This window comes from Coturnix japonica, chromosome 1 (genome assembly GCF_001577835.2).
Source record: "Coturnix japonica isolate 7356 chromosome 1, Coturnix japonica 2.1, whole genome shotgun sequence".
NCBI lineage: Eukaryota > Metazoa > Chordata > Aves > Galliformes > Phasianidae > Coturnix > Coturnix japonica.
Window position 1 is genome coordinate 72,202,806 of NC_029516.1, and position 12,653 is coordinate 72,215,458.

Genomic DNA, 12,653 nt, shown 5'->3' on the forward strand with positions numbered 1-12,653 from the left:
TAGCAGCATGCTTATTTATCTGTGTACCCAGCATAGCTGTTGCTGTTTCTGATTCTTGTTTTTATAAGAGTGATGTGGATGCTGTTCCAGTACGCTTGGGGATTTCTGCTAAAACTCTGATTAGAAAAATTCCTTATAGCACCTGATCTGTCTTTATCCGTGCCTGTTGGATACGCAGTCCCTGCAGGCAGCTGCAGAGATGGGGGATTTTCTTTTAGGAAACCAAATTAAGAATTACACGACCAAAAAACCAACTTTATGTTATAGAATTCCTCTATCTCTGTTGACATATATTACTCTAACTGTAGAGAAAAATGAAGCCTTTAATAGATTCTTGGGTATTAGGGTGATAGATGCAGCTTCTCAGTGAGCAGAGAACAGGAATCTGACTGTAGTATATACATGTAACAAGGTAAAAAAGAATCCTATCTTACACGGGCAAAATAATCAGGGCTTGTAGGCAGCGCTACTGATCAACTGACATAGAGAGATGACAAAAAGGGCAAGATGTAAGGCAGACCATCAGCCTCGCTGTCAGGTAAGTACAAATGCATGTTTGCCAGGGTCACAGCTCTACTGTTGACATATCTGACTTAATTTTTCCTCTAGTATTTCATTCTTCAGAAGGGTTTTAATTGAATACAGATCAACCTTGAGAGATAATTAACATTTGAGCAATAGCTGAAATGGTAGATTAATTTCCATCTGCTGAGCATAGCTGACAGTCTGAGGCCTCTTTAGATGTGAATTACTTATGGCTACAGTAAGAACTCACACTCATTCATAATCTGGCCAGACAACCAGGAATTTAAGCTCTAGTTTCATCTAATATCAGGGCAACTTTCTCCTTTATTAAAGTCTTATTAAATACTCTAGAAAAATCTTAATCCAAACAAACACCTCAACTTTCTCGACACAAATTCACAAAGAATATTTACAGAACTGTAACAGCTTTCAATACCAAGTAAGTTCTCTCTCAAAATACAGCATTTCAGAACGGCCAGTTGAGTAAGCAGCAGGACAGAGCCATCCCATTATGGAACAGAGGTTCTAGAAAACTTGGGTCAACTTACTGTCTCTCTGCAGCCTGAGGGAACAACAGGTAGATTTGGCTCAAAAGTCTTACAGTGCCTTAAAGGACTTTTACGATAAGCCAGATCCTGTTTGTAGCTATCATGTCTCATTCCTGAAGCCTTTTCTTCAAAGTCTCCTATACTCCGATGAAAAGTTCAGTGTATGAAAGACAACAGGATTAGCCTCGGTTGCTGCAGGTTCTGCACCACAGCCAGAGGTAGAGGCTGAATACCCATAACCGTGCTGCCACAGTGAATTCCAACTCCACTCTTTAGTTTTCATTATCTTAAGAAATGGGGGGAACGTATCCAATATCCACAGTGATGTTGGTATAAAGAGGATGCTTTGTTCTGGAAAGGAGCTTGAACTCTAAAGAGTTCATCCCATCATCCTTCCAAGTTTTTCTGGTGTTGTGGTGGGAAGCAGGCCTGAGGAAAGGAGAAGAGTTGCCATTAGAGAAAAGAACAAAAGTGATAACAACTGATGCTTTGAATAGAGGCAGCAGAAGAAACGGTATTCAGGAGGGCAAAGGTTTAACAGATGAAAGCTGTCAGCAAAGCCCCAAGAAAATCCTATAATTACAAACCAGAAAGAGAGGATGCTTAACGGGGTTGGGTTGAACTTTGTGCTGAGTATTACAAACAAGGAGGACAGCATGGACTGGATTCTAATCAGAGAGGGAGAGCCAAGGGGGCAGTGACTGAATTCTGAAAAAAAAACAAAAACCCAAAACAAAACCTGGTAGCGTGCAAAGAGAGCTGGGAGCACAACAGCAAGGCTTGCAAGAGGGATAACACAGACTGCAATAAGTAGGTTTAAGACAAGAGTTGTTATGGAAACCTCAGTTTAAGAGGAGGGAGGGAAATCTGTGCTGTCACTACGAGAAGCCTTCACACTTGCCCCAACACTCTCTTTCACTGCTTTTGTATAAAAGTGGGTCTTTGCTAAGGTCTATCAGGCCACTTTAATCATCTCCTCAAACTACACTACTGCTTTTCCATGATTTTAATGACACATTGTAAATCTGCACAAAAAGCCTCTTCAAACAGAAACCTCCTGGTTTATAAGACACACTGAGATGATGTTTTCCCTGAATAATTTGATGCTGAAGTTTGATGTTTGCTGGCTGCCTGGCTAGCAAATATCCTTCTCACTGAGTAAGAAGTAGGAAACTAGAAGCGCATCTACCCTTCCGATGCGGAGATGTGAGCAGCACAGCTCAAGGAAAGCCAACTGAGAGAGTTTTAAAGGTTTTAAAATAGCAGCATTAAAACAGAAAAATAAGCAGTGGCACGAGGTTTACTTCCTGTCTTTCTTAAGGATGATAAGGTAACAGCCTGTGTGACAAGAAGCAGTCCCCAAGCTGCCCTCTCTGGAACAATTACCTTCTCCAAGGCTCTTCTGTCCCTCTATTGTAGTCCATCACTTTGTAGCGTCCAAGGTGCGGTGGGGTCCGAACAATTCTCATGCCTGCTAACCTGATCCTTTAAAATGAAGAATAAAGTGTTTATTTAGGTTTAAGGATGTCATTGCCAGCTACCAATTGCACTTTGTATGACTTACTTTAAACAATTAATTACTGATGGCATCTGTGTTAAGCTTACCAACAGAAATTGACAATAATACTGTTAGACATAGGTTCTCTGTGATAAAACAAAGGCTTGCTCTCATATTCACAGGAATTTTCTTTGCAGAAGAATGAAATTGGGCTCAGTTTAGGTTATCTAACTGGCATGTCTGCAGCATTTCATTGCCTTCTGTGCTGTGCTGAAGTGGGAACGTTCTAAAGCTGGAAGAGGCTACAGAACTGAAAATATTTGTTTACCTAGAAATAGAAAATGATTTCAACATTTCATTGGCAGTGATGGCATATTAATATGTATTATTATTATTATGTATTTCAGTTTTACACAAGGCACCTTGTTGCATTGGAATTTCACAAGATTTGCGCACCAGGTGGGTCTTAGTCACAGATGAACAGAAAGAACACCATACACAAGCTTGATAGGACATACTGAACCAATCCAAGGCTGAAGGTTACAGCTTCCTGTCATCACATCATTACCAGTGACACGACATGGTGTCACCACTACAAGCCAAAGTCAAAAACAGCAACCCAGAGTGGTGATGGGTGAATTTGCCATCACAGAAATGTAAGGCACAGTCCTCAGCAGGTAAAGGTTCTTTTGGGATAGGAAAGGGGGATCCTTTCAGATTTCCTGGAACTCAAACAAACCATCAGCTCTGACCACTGCATTACAATACTGACTAAGCTGAAGGCTTGAACATCCAGAGTCAGGCCAGAGAAGAATACCTTTCTCTTGAAACATAATAATGCCATGCCCCATACCATTCAAAGACCGTCATGCACATTGCCAGTCTTGCCTGGACTGTCCTAGCATTACTGTGCTCTTTGTAGTCGTTGTAGTTTTCAGGGAAATAAATAGGAAGCATTACTTGCAGAGCAACCTACATACTATTTTAGCTAGCTTTCTCTGCAAGGCAGAGAAGGATTTCTGTGTTAACCTCATTTCAATCCCCAGAAGAACACTGCTGTTTCAAAAAGCTAGTTCTCAACCAGAACATTTCACCATAACTGTATCGCCGTGCAAGACTGAAAGAGCTTAAGGCCTTTATCATCAGTTTAGGTGTTTTTTTTTTTAAACTACCCTATTAACTTGCCTCAGTGCAGGATGCTACACAATGCAACTACAAAGGTGGAGAAAGATACAGCTGTGATTTTGTACTCGAAGAATTTGCATTATGCAAAGTACCTGAAACTAAATTCATTGTGTTGGCTTCTATAGCATGCTGCTGCCATAGCAACCAACACACAAGGAGAAAAAAAATACTGTCAGCTTGTGCTGCCACTCACAATAGTTCACAGACTTCTCCATCGCTCAGCATTGAAGGTAGAAGTTGGAATTAAGGAACACAAGTTTTTGTGACTTTGGAGAAGCCCACGTGCCTCACTTAAATCCTGAACTGTTTGGGAATTAATAAATACTTCTTGATTTTCTTGTTTATCCCTTCCCTGGGGTTGTTAATGTCAGTGGACTCACAGTGTGTCAACTGCTGCTGGTTATAACTCCTCGGAAGCTCCAGTGCAAGTGCAGGCACAAGGATGCCAAGCAACACGTTGTCTCCCAGAATCTGAAGAAAGCTTTGCCCTCCCAACACACAGAGATTAGTCATAGATTGAGTATTTTCTGACAGCAATCATGCCCACTGCCAACAGCATCTGGAGCACAGCGCTACCACAAGCATGCTGAGGAACAGTGTCTTCTAATTCCTCTCTTGCAGTAATGCTCTGTGTTTCGCTAGGAAGTCTGGTTCTACTTTAAGCCTGTCCTGTGAATCAGTACCTTGCAGCAATGTCATCGGTTTCACCACCGTGGCCCCAGTATGTGTTTGGAAACCCATTCATCTTCATGTAGTGCTCCGGAGTCAAAGCAGATACGCCTCCAAAAAAGGACTTGTATGGAAGGCTAAAGCAGCAAGGGGGAAAAAATAAAAAGCATGAGCCTGAAGGCTAATAACAGTCCTAGAGACACAGACACCTATATTGTACCATGTATAGAATCACAGAATTGCTCAGGTTATCAGAGCTTCAAGATCACTAAGTCCAACCACAAACTAACCATACTACCCTAACTCTAACAACCCTCTGCTAAATCATGTCCCTGAGTACCACCTCCAAATGGTTTTTAAACACATGCAGGGATGGCAATTTAACCACGTCCCAAAATCTTACACATAGTTCAGTATCTTCCACACACTGTAGTAATTACCAACCCATCCCATCTGTGGAAACAAATCTGCCAGTTACTTGCCAAGCTGAGCTAAAATGGAGCAGGAAATAGCATGGAATTGTTCAAGATTGCACGTTTAGGTCAGCATCTCCTCTTACTGGAGAAGCCACTAGTGCTAAAACAGAAAATGAAAACTCCCTCTTCTTAAAGGCTGGATCTTTCACTACCCACATTCATACTATCCATTTGGAAAGAAAAGAGTAGGATACATAGATTCCAAAGCAAATGGCAGCACTTACTTGTACTGGAATTTATCCATGGCACTAGCCATATGTTTGGGATAGTATTCATCACAGACATAGAGATTATAATCGTTCTCAGGTACCAGGTCCACATCATGCAGAAGGAGGCAGTCCCAGTCTTCATCCTTCAGGGCTTCCCGGACACCAACATTAAGTAACTTTGCTCGGTTAAACGTGCCATTCCCCACCTGGAAAATAGATTTACAACAAAGAGGAGGACTCAATTACAGTGGATGTCAGTGCAAATGCTTTACACAGGTGAATGACACTGGAGTGAATTACTGTTGTCTGTGAATGTCATCCTCTAGATTATCCACTCTCTTCAAAATATTCTTTGCAATTGCAAATCAGTGATGTATCAGGCTCTATTCATTGCTGGCATATGAAGAAGGCAGATTTTTAAGAGACCAGAACGTTAAGTCCTCAGGTTGATACACATAAGCAAATCAACACTTCTATCCAGATTACTGCTTACTAAAGCTTAGAAAGGGGAAAAAAAAAAAGATCTCCATCACAGACAAGAAGCTTCCCCCCTCCCAATCAGCTTTAATCAATCAGTTTTAATCAACGAACCCCAAACTTTCCCTCTCTACACTGATTTTCTGCAACGTCAGTCCATCATCATTTACTAATGGCTGTTTAACCTACATGGCCTGTGGCAAACAGCAAGGTCAAGCCAGATGTTTTCACTTGATATAGTCTAAAAATATCCAACTCCATCTTAACATTTAGTCTCAACAGTTTTACTCAGCAGCTGTAGTGACGAGCCACCGACAGATGACTCACATTTAACTCCTGGAGAGCTGAAAATACAAGTTACTGCTTAATGACAGCTTTATCCCTCCTGAGAGGGAATAAAAAAAACAACCTGACACAACAAATCAATAGCAGGACAGTGATCTCGACAAGTGGTAAGATATTTCAATCAGTGGCAGCCATGGAGGTACGATGGCATGTAATTAACAGCTCGACCCAGGCATAAAATGGTACTTCCATGTTAGAAGATTCACATTGCTTGATCAGAACCTAACCTTTCATGTGGAAAACTCAGTTGCACCACAGGGCGTATTTGATTTAGATTTACCTGCTGAATCAGGTAGATTCTGTAGCTGAGCTGCTGGCGCTGCAAGAAAGGATGAATGTAGTAGAGAAGATGGTGAAGGTATTTCTCCTGGTTATTGTATGCCACGAGGATGGCTGACTTGTAGCGGGCCAAGCAGTGAGGTGGGTTGTAGTGGCCTCCAGACTGAACAAGAGGATTTTTTTTGATGATAATTCTTTCACTCGGGAGCACGTCAAAAGTGATGGTTAATGGACCAACTGTAAGGCAGAGGAAAGAAAAAAATAATAAAAGCAACTTTAGGAATATTTCTTAACTTGCATTTAAGAACACTGAGCCAGCTGCACACAGTTATTACAGGAGACACAAGATCTCCCTTAAGCCAGAACAGGTAGTAACACCACATAGATATGCCCTTGGACAAACTGCACCACTACTTGCCAGTGATCCCAGCACAGCATTGCACAGCAGTGCCAGGCCCAGCACCAGGCCAGCAGGCACTTGCCAGAGAGGCATCATAGAAACATTACAGCCAGCAACGCATTCCAGGCTCATGTAGTTTGCTTTTTCTTGGTACTGGCTCTGTAGCATACAAACCTGTCTTCTGTAGTTTAGTGTATCCTTCAATAGGATACACACTCCTTCACTGCAGGAGTACGAACAAAAACTAATCTAGATGACAGGCTTTTTTTTGGCTACCCACATGGAAAATGTCTGTAAGGCTCTTTCAGATCTGATTCAAGGACAAAGATGTCCATAAGGACACTCAGCAGGCTGGGGGGAGCCAGATTAAAGCCCAGATGAATACAAATGATTGGGAAATACAAATGCTTTAGAAAATGTTAGCTTTATGGGAGATGAAGCTCAAAATTCAATCCCACGCCATAAGGGCTGTATTTGCTGTAACATTTAATTATATACACGGTGCTAGGCAGGTAGCATTTTACTGTCAAAGCTTTGGAAGCAGCAGATAGTGGAGCTGAGGAAGAAGCTCATGATTTCATATTTGCAGGAATAGGCACGGGGCAGCAAAACTAACTACATATAACAGCAACTCTACTCAGTAGATCAGTTTGAAACACAAAACACATCCAGTGTGTACAGCAGTTTTTACCTAATTAAGAAAAAAAGTATCCTCTCCTGATGGGGAAAGCTTGGAAAGAAAAAAAAGCAGCGCAAAGCATCAATCATGATTTTAACACAAGTCCAGCACTGTGACAATTGGAAAGCACAAAGGCTGATCATTTCACTACCTCTTCAGGGCTCAAAGAATCACCTCACGTTATAGTTTTAAGAAGGTCCAATAACTGCAGGTCACATTACCCAAGGACAAAATATTCTTGTACCAGGAGCCTGGAGGTTACTTTATTTCTTTTTGCTATCATAAATGACTTCTCTTTTCTCTCTCTTCCAAGCTCATAGCTAATCCTGTGGCTGTTCTGAAGCGAGCCTTCCGTATCTCCTAAGTAGCACTCCCTCTTAAGCACTGAAATAAATTATCCTCTCATGAAACTTTTGATAATGAAGCCTGGGAGAAAGAGAGTAAGTATTTAGGCTTGGTGTTCAGTAGCTTTCACTTGAGCAGAGAAATCTAATACATACTTAAGGACGCGAGTCCAGAGGGTGTTTCTTCCAGCCTATCTTACATTCAAAATCTCTGGTACAAACCTAACGAAGTACCTAAATAAACAGGGTCTGTGTTCACCCACATCCTGTTTAGCTGACACAAAAGGAAGTGACATCCCTCCGGCGGTTGCTTGTATCACAAGAGAATGAATAAGGCTCAGGGGTTGGCTATGGAGTAAGACCCAAGCTGTCCTAAAACACAGGAGGGATGTTACCCAAAGAAGGAAGCTGGATTATACAGCTGTACTGCATAACTGAAACAGAAGATCTGCAGAGAATCACGCAGCAGGCCCACAGATCCAGGTTGTGTTTCCTGTTAGGATGTTACGATGTTACTGCCTACTTTTATGCAGGCTGTTTCCTGCTCCATCTTTAAGAGCAGCACATTTCAGTCCAGCGTTGCTTCACACCTGTGTTTTTTACTGCTTTTCAGATTTACGAACTCAGTTCTTTTAAGTTCTTCTAACTGAAGCACCATTAACCACCAATGTGCTGATAGCTGGAGCTTGCTGAAGAACCGCTATCTGTAGAGTGGATTTCACATACAGATCACAGTTCCCAGGACAATGCAGGAAAGGGAATTCATACTTTTTTTATTCTGCCACAAAGGCATTTTTGTTTTCCCTAATACAGTCCTGGATCTTGGTGTTACTGTTCAGTTTCTGTAGCAGTAATCTTTAAATCAGATCTGAATTTGGACATAAGGGAAAGAAGTAACACACATGGGCTTTACTCCTGTTGTCTCCTTCCATACCCAGACATCCAATACATGAAGGTTATACCTACAGTTCTGAGGCTCTTCAAGGCATCATGTTCTCCTGAGCTGCCTGGCTTCTTACCTCAAACAACTTGGCTCTGAAACTCATTCTTACATGCTAAGGAAACACAGAAAAGATTAGTTAAATCCTGTGAGGTATCCCCAGACCTCTGTTTGCCCTACAGCCCTTGGCTATAAACTCAGTTCTGGCTCCCTGCTCTCCTTCCCATAGAGCTAACAAACAGCTAATGCACTGTAATCTGATTGAATCCCAGATGTGGGCAGAGCAGCTGCAAGCTGGGCCAGAATGGGGAAAATAAAATGTCTTTGAGAAAGGACAGAACAAAGAAAAAAAGAGGGGGGGGGGATGAAGTTCAACAAGACCAAGTGCCAGGCACAGGCTGCCCAAAGAGGTGGAGGAGTCAGCAACCCTGCAGGTGCTTAAGAAATGTTTGGATGTTGTACTGAGGGACATGGGTTTATGGGGCAATGGTAGTTGGACTGGATGATCTTAGAGGTCTTTTCCAAGCTCAGTGATTCCATGATGGTGCTATGATAATCAGCACCTTGACATGATCATTAATTCCCTCCACAGTCTGGCTCCTGAGCTTTTTCTATATCCCTTAAGAGTGTATAATAGGAAACTTCAGTGCACAGAATTAAGCTCCACAATTCCCTGTCCATATTATTAGCAGGTGCCTGTGAGACGTTCTAGTCAACACACCTGAATATCAAGGGATCCATTAATTGTAACCAAATCTATTCCACCTTCAGGCATTACATTACTTCCAAACACTTTCTTAGTAAACAAGCTCTAATAAAACAGCTCTAATAATGGAGTTCAATAAGAAAAAGTGAAACTTGCACAAGCCAAACAAACAGGAAGAGCAGCATGGATTGATACCTCAGCAAAAGCACAGCAGCACAAAGTATATTACTGCAACCGTATTGTACACGTTGCTTATCAAGTTTGGGACCACAAAAGGGTTAATAAGCACCACCGAGGGTTAAAAACACAAGCCCAGTTCTCCCAAGGCAGGGAGATTTATGCAGTTAATTCTTATGCAGGTGCCCTGTTAGTGGCTTCAGGTAGTAAAAGGCAGATGGAGCTTCAATCTGAGCTTACAATCAAAGAATTAGTTAAATGATGTACTGTACACGTAAGTGAAGAAAGCACTGCACTTCATAAAAGCCCCAATCCAGAAGCCATTTACACTGCTTGGCATAGATTCCAGTTCCTTTAACGTGCTTTGAAGTGGACGGAGGGAATTATTACCAGCTCTGATGAGGAGACTGGAGTCCACAAAATTGATTTGAAACCTTATTTAATGGCTTTATGAAATCAGCATTAAGAGGCATCGTTCTCTCTGATGTAATGCTTCCAAGAGAGATCAGTCCTGTAAGAGGTGATAGCAACCAAACAAGATGTTTATGAAGTTCCATAGGATGTTAAGGTTTAAAAAACCAAGTATTTATACACGTTCTATATGCAACGAGCACATAAATTAAGGGCAAGCACCTTGCAGAGCAACACGTATCTTCACAAGGGAAAAAGGAAACCACAAAGAAATCAGATACTCTCAAGAGGCTGGCACGCAGGAATAGCAAAATGAGCATCTTATTGCTGACATTTAACAGGAAACATCACTGAGTAGAAACTACAACAAAACAGATTCTTGTCAGAAGTGGAAACAAGTGAGGTACAAGTCAATTTCTGCTGTGTTTCCCAGCAAAACAAGGCAGTCTGAGCCACAGAATCACAGCTTCCCAAAAGAACCGATGGGCTCCGGTTAATGATGAACAAGAATCTATACTGAGACCATTATAACTGACACTTGTGCAAAGAGACTGTGCTATTTTAGTGAGGCTTAATAGAGCTGTTTCCAGGAGAAGTGCTGAAGCATATAGCAAACGTTACCGCGCGTACTGCATTTCATTTAACTTCAGCAAGAGGTATGAAGAAAACTCCACAGAACAAGCAGCATTACGACCTTAAAAGGCTCAGCTAGAGTGAATTCAGCAGTGAAACAGCCACAGCAGCTGGACATGCACACTTATAGAACTCCTCCAGTCTGGGCTACCTGAATAGAAGGGATTCACTAATACCAGATGTGCATCACCGCTGCCAAACTTGCTCGATGGTTCTCACCTGGCACTTACTTCATTTAGGAGGCGTTTTAGCAGCACAACAGCTGAATTAACGCCACTTCAAGGAGCAGCTGTGACCTAACTCCAAAGCAGACAGCGAACACTGGCACGTGTAAAAGATACACAACAATCCCAGGCCAAACAAAGTCACCACAGAGAGCAAGGAGAGGAGATGTATTCTCATACAACCCACATTTTAAGTGCTGAAAGAGCCCAGAAGAGCAACACCCCACAGAATCACAGAATGACCCGGGTTGGAAGGGACCTCAAGGATCATGTAGTTCCAACCCCCCTGCCTGGCAGGGCCACCAAACATACACCTTTACTAGATCAGGTTGCCCAGGGCCCTGTCCAACCTGGCCTTGAACACCTCCAAGGACGGGGCACCCACAACCTCCCTGGGCAGCCTGTTCCAGGACCTCTCCACTCTTCCAGCCCACCCCTTGTTGGGGGTAGTCAGAGGTCGGTACGTACCGGCGATAGGTGAGTGAGTGGAGCAGTAGGGCAGCGCCGCCCCGCCGCCAGCCGGGACCAGCAGGCTGAGGTTCGTGTACACGTCGTGGCTTTTGGAGTAATCCAAAACGCGCTGCGACTCCAAAAACCCCCGGAAAACGCTCGATGCTCCACCTCGGTACAGTATCAGGATGAACACGGCTTGGAAGACGATCAGGAACAGCAGGAAGCAGGGGTTCTCCGCGCGGGATAGGGACATGGCTCTCGGTCCGGGTGCCCACCACGAGCTCGGGGCTACATGGCTGCGCCCGAGCACCTCCGCCCCTCCCAGCACCGACTTCGGGAGGCGGCAGCGCTCCCCTCCGCCCGCACAGATCCGCCTTTCCCGATGCTGCGAGGGAAGGAGGAGCCGGGAGGTCCCGGGAGAGGAACGGCCGGCCCGCACGGCCCCGCTCCGTCTGCCCGCTCAACGAGCGCCCTGAGGAGAGGAGGAAAGGGCGGGAAGACACGGCGCCGCGCTCACCCTTCAATACACAACGGGACTCGGGCTCACCCCACACCGACCCCTGTTGGCACCCGACCTTCCACCCGCTCGATATAAGGCTGCGGCCACCCTCACTCTGCGATAACCGCCCCTCACGGCCCGCTCGCTCCTTCCGCACAGACTACAGCTCCCAGCGCACCGGGCGGGGCGGGGCCGCCGTGAGGAACGGTGGGAGCTGTAGTCATCGCCTTCACCTATGGGGCCGCCCGTTCCGTGCCCACCGCCCTGTGGTGCAGCCCCTGTCCCTGACCACCACCCTCCCCTCCCCTTCATGCCGTTCCCTCGGGCCCTGTCGCTGTCACACACAGCAGAGCTCAGCGCTGCTCCCTGTGAGGAGCTGCAGCCGCTGTGATACTTTACTGGCAGTTAGGTGGGGTAAAAACTGCCACCTTGTGACTTTCTGGGGCACAATAAGCAGGTCAGATGGAAAAGCAACAGCTTGTCCCAATCTTTAGTTCAGCCTATGTTATATATATGCTCTCCTGACTGGAAAACTAGTGTATAGGTAGCCAGATCAGCTGGGTATGGAGGGAGCCAAACAGTGCTTCATTCAGTGCTAGCTGAGGAGCTGAATCTCCATTAATGTCTCTTCAAGGTCACTACACTCCTATTTTTTTCCCCTTGATCTGAAAGGCTGGGAGAGGTTTGAATTAAAAATGGATTGCTTAAATGAAAACAAAATAACCGTCTTCACTGAAGCATGGAGGATAGTTGGTGTGTATTTTAGCAACCCCTGTGCATGGATGTATTGATGGAGGAAAACAACATGGGGCTGGGTCTGTAAGGTGTCTTGACAGCCAAAGGTCTACCTTTCTCATTTTCACGTGTCCACCCGAGAAATTAAATGAATGCATAGGGGGAAAAAAAAAAGAAAGGCAAATACCATCTTCAGCAGAGCTTGAAATTAAGTTTGTGCAGGAGCCTCTGGGTGTCCCAG

At 44.1% G+C, this 12,653-nt stretch overlaps 1 protein-coding gene across 1 annotated transcript; it reads right to left on the reverse strand.

Annotated features, from left to right (window-relative positions):
• Positions 1-234: 234 nt before the first annotated feature.
• LOC107320437 (beta-1,4-galactosyltransferase 3-like) lies at positions 235-11,870 on the reverse strand. The gene is made up of 6 exons (XM_015876291.1): positions 11,194-11,870; positions 6,213-6,448; positions 5,126-5,316; positions 4,440-4,562; positions 2,460-2,558; positions 235-1,502 (listed from the first exon to the last, which is right to left on the reverse strand). The coding sequence occupies exons 1-6, from the start codon at positions 11,429-11,431 to the stop codon at positions 1,361-1,363; spliced, it is 1,029 nt and encodes a 342-aa protein (XP_015731777.1). The 5' UTR covers positions 11,432-11,870; the 3' UTR covers positions 235-1,360.
• Positions 11,871-12,653: the final 783 nt, after the last annotated feature.

What these genes read in the sequence shown, in the direction of transcription:
- LOC107320437 (XM_015876291.1), bottom strand. Translation starts at nt 11,431, where the DNA reads ATGTCCCTATCCCGCGCGGAGAACCCCTGCTTCCTGCTGTTCCTGATC. An exon ending in ATGGATAAATTCCAGTACAA is followed by an intron (nt 4,563 to 5,125) that starts GTAAGTGCTGCC and finishes TTGCTGCTTTAG; the next exon opens with CCTTCCATACAAGTCCTTTT. An exon ending in ACAGAAGAGCCTTGGAGAAG is followed by an intron (nt 1,503 to 2,459) that starts GTAATTGTTCCA and finishes TCCTTTCCTCAG; the next exon opens with GCCTGCTTCCCACCACAACA.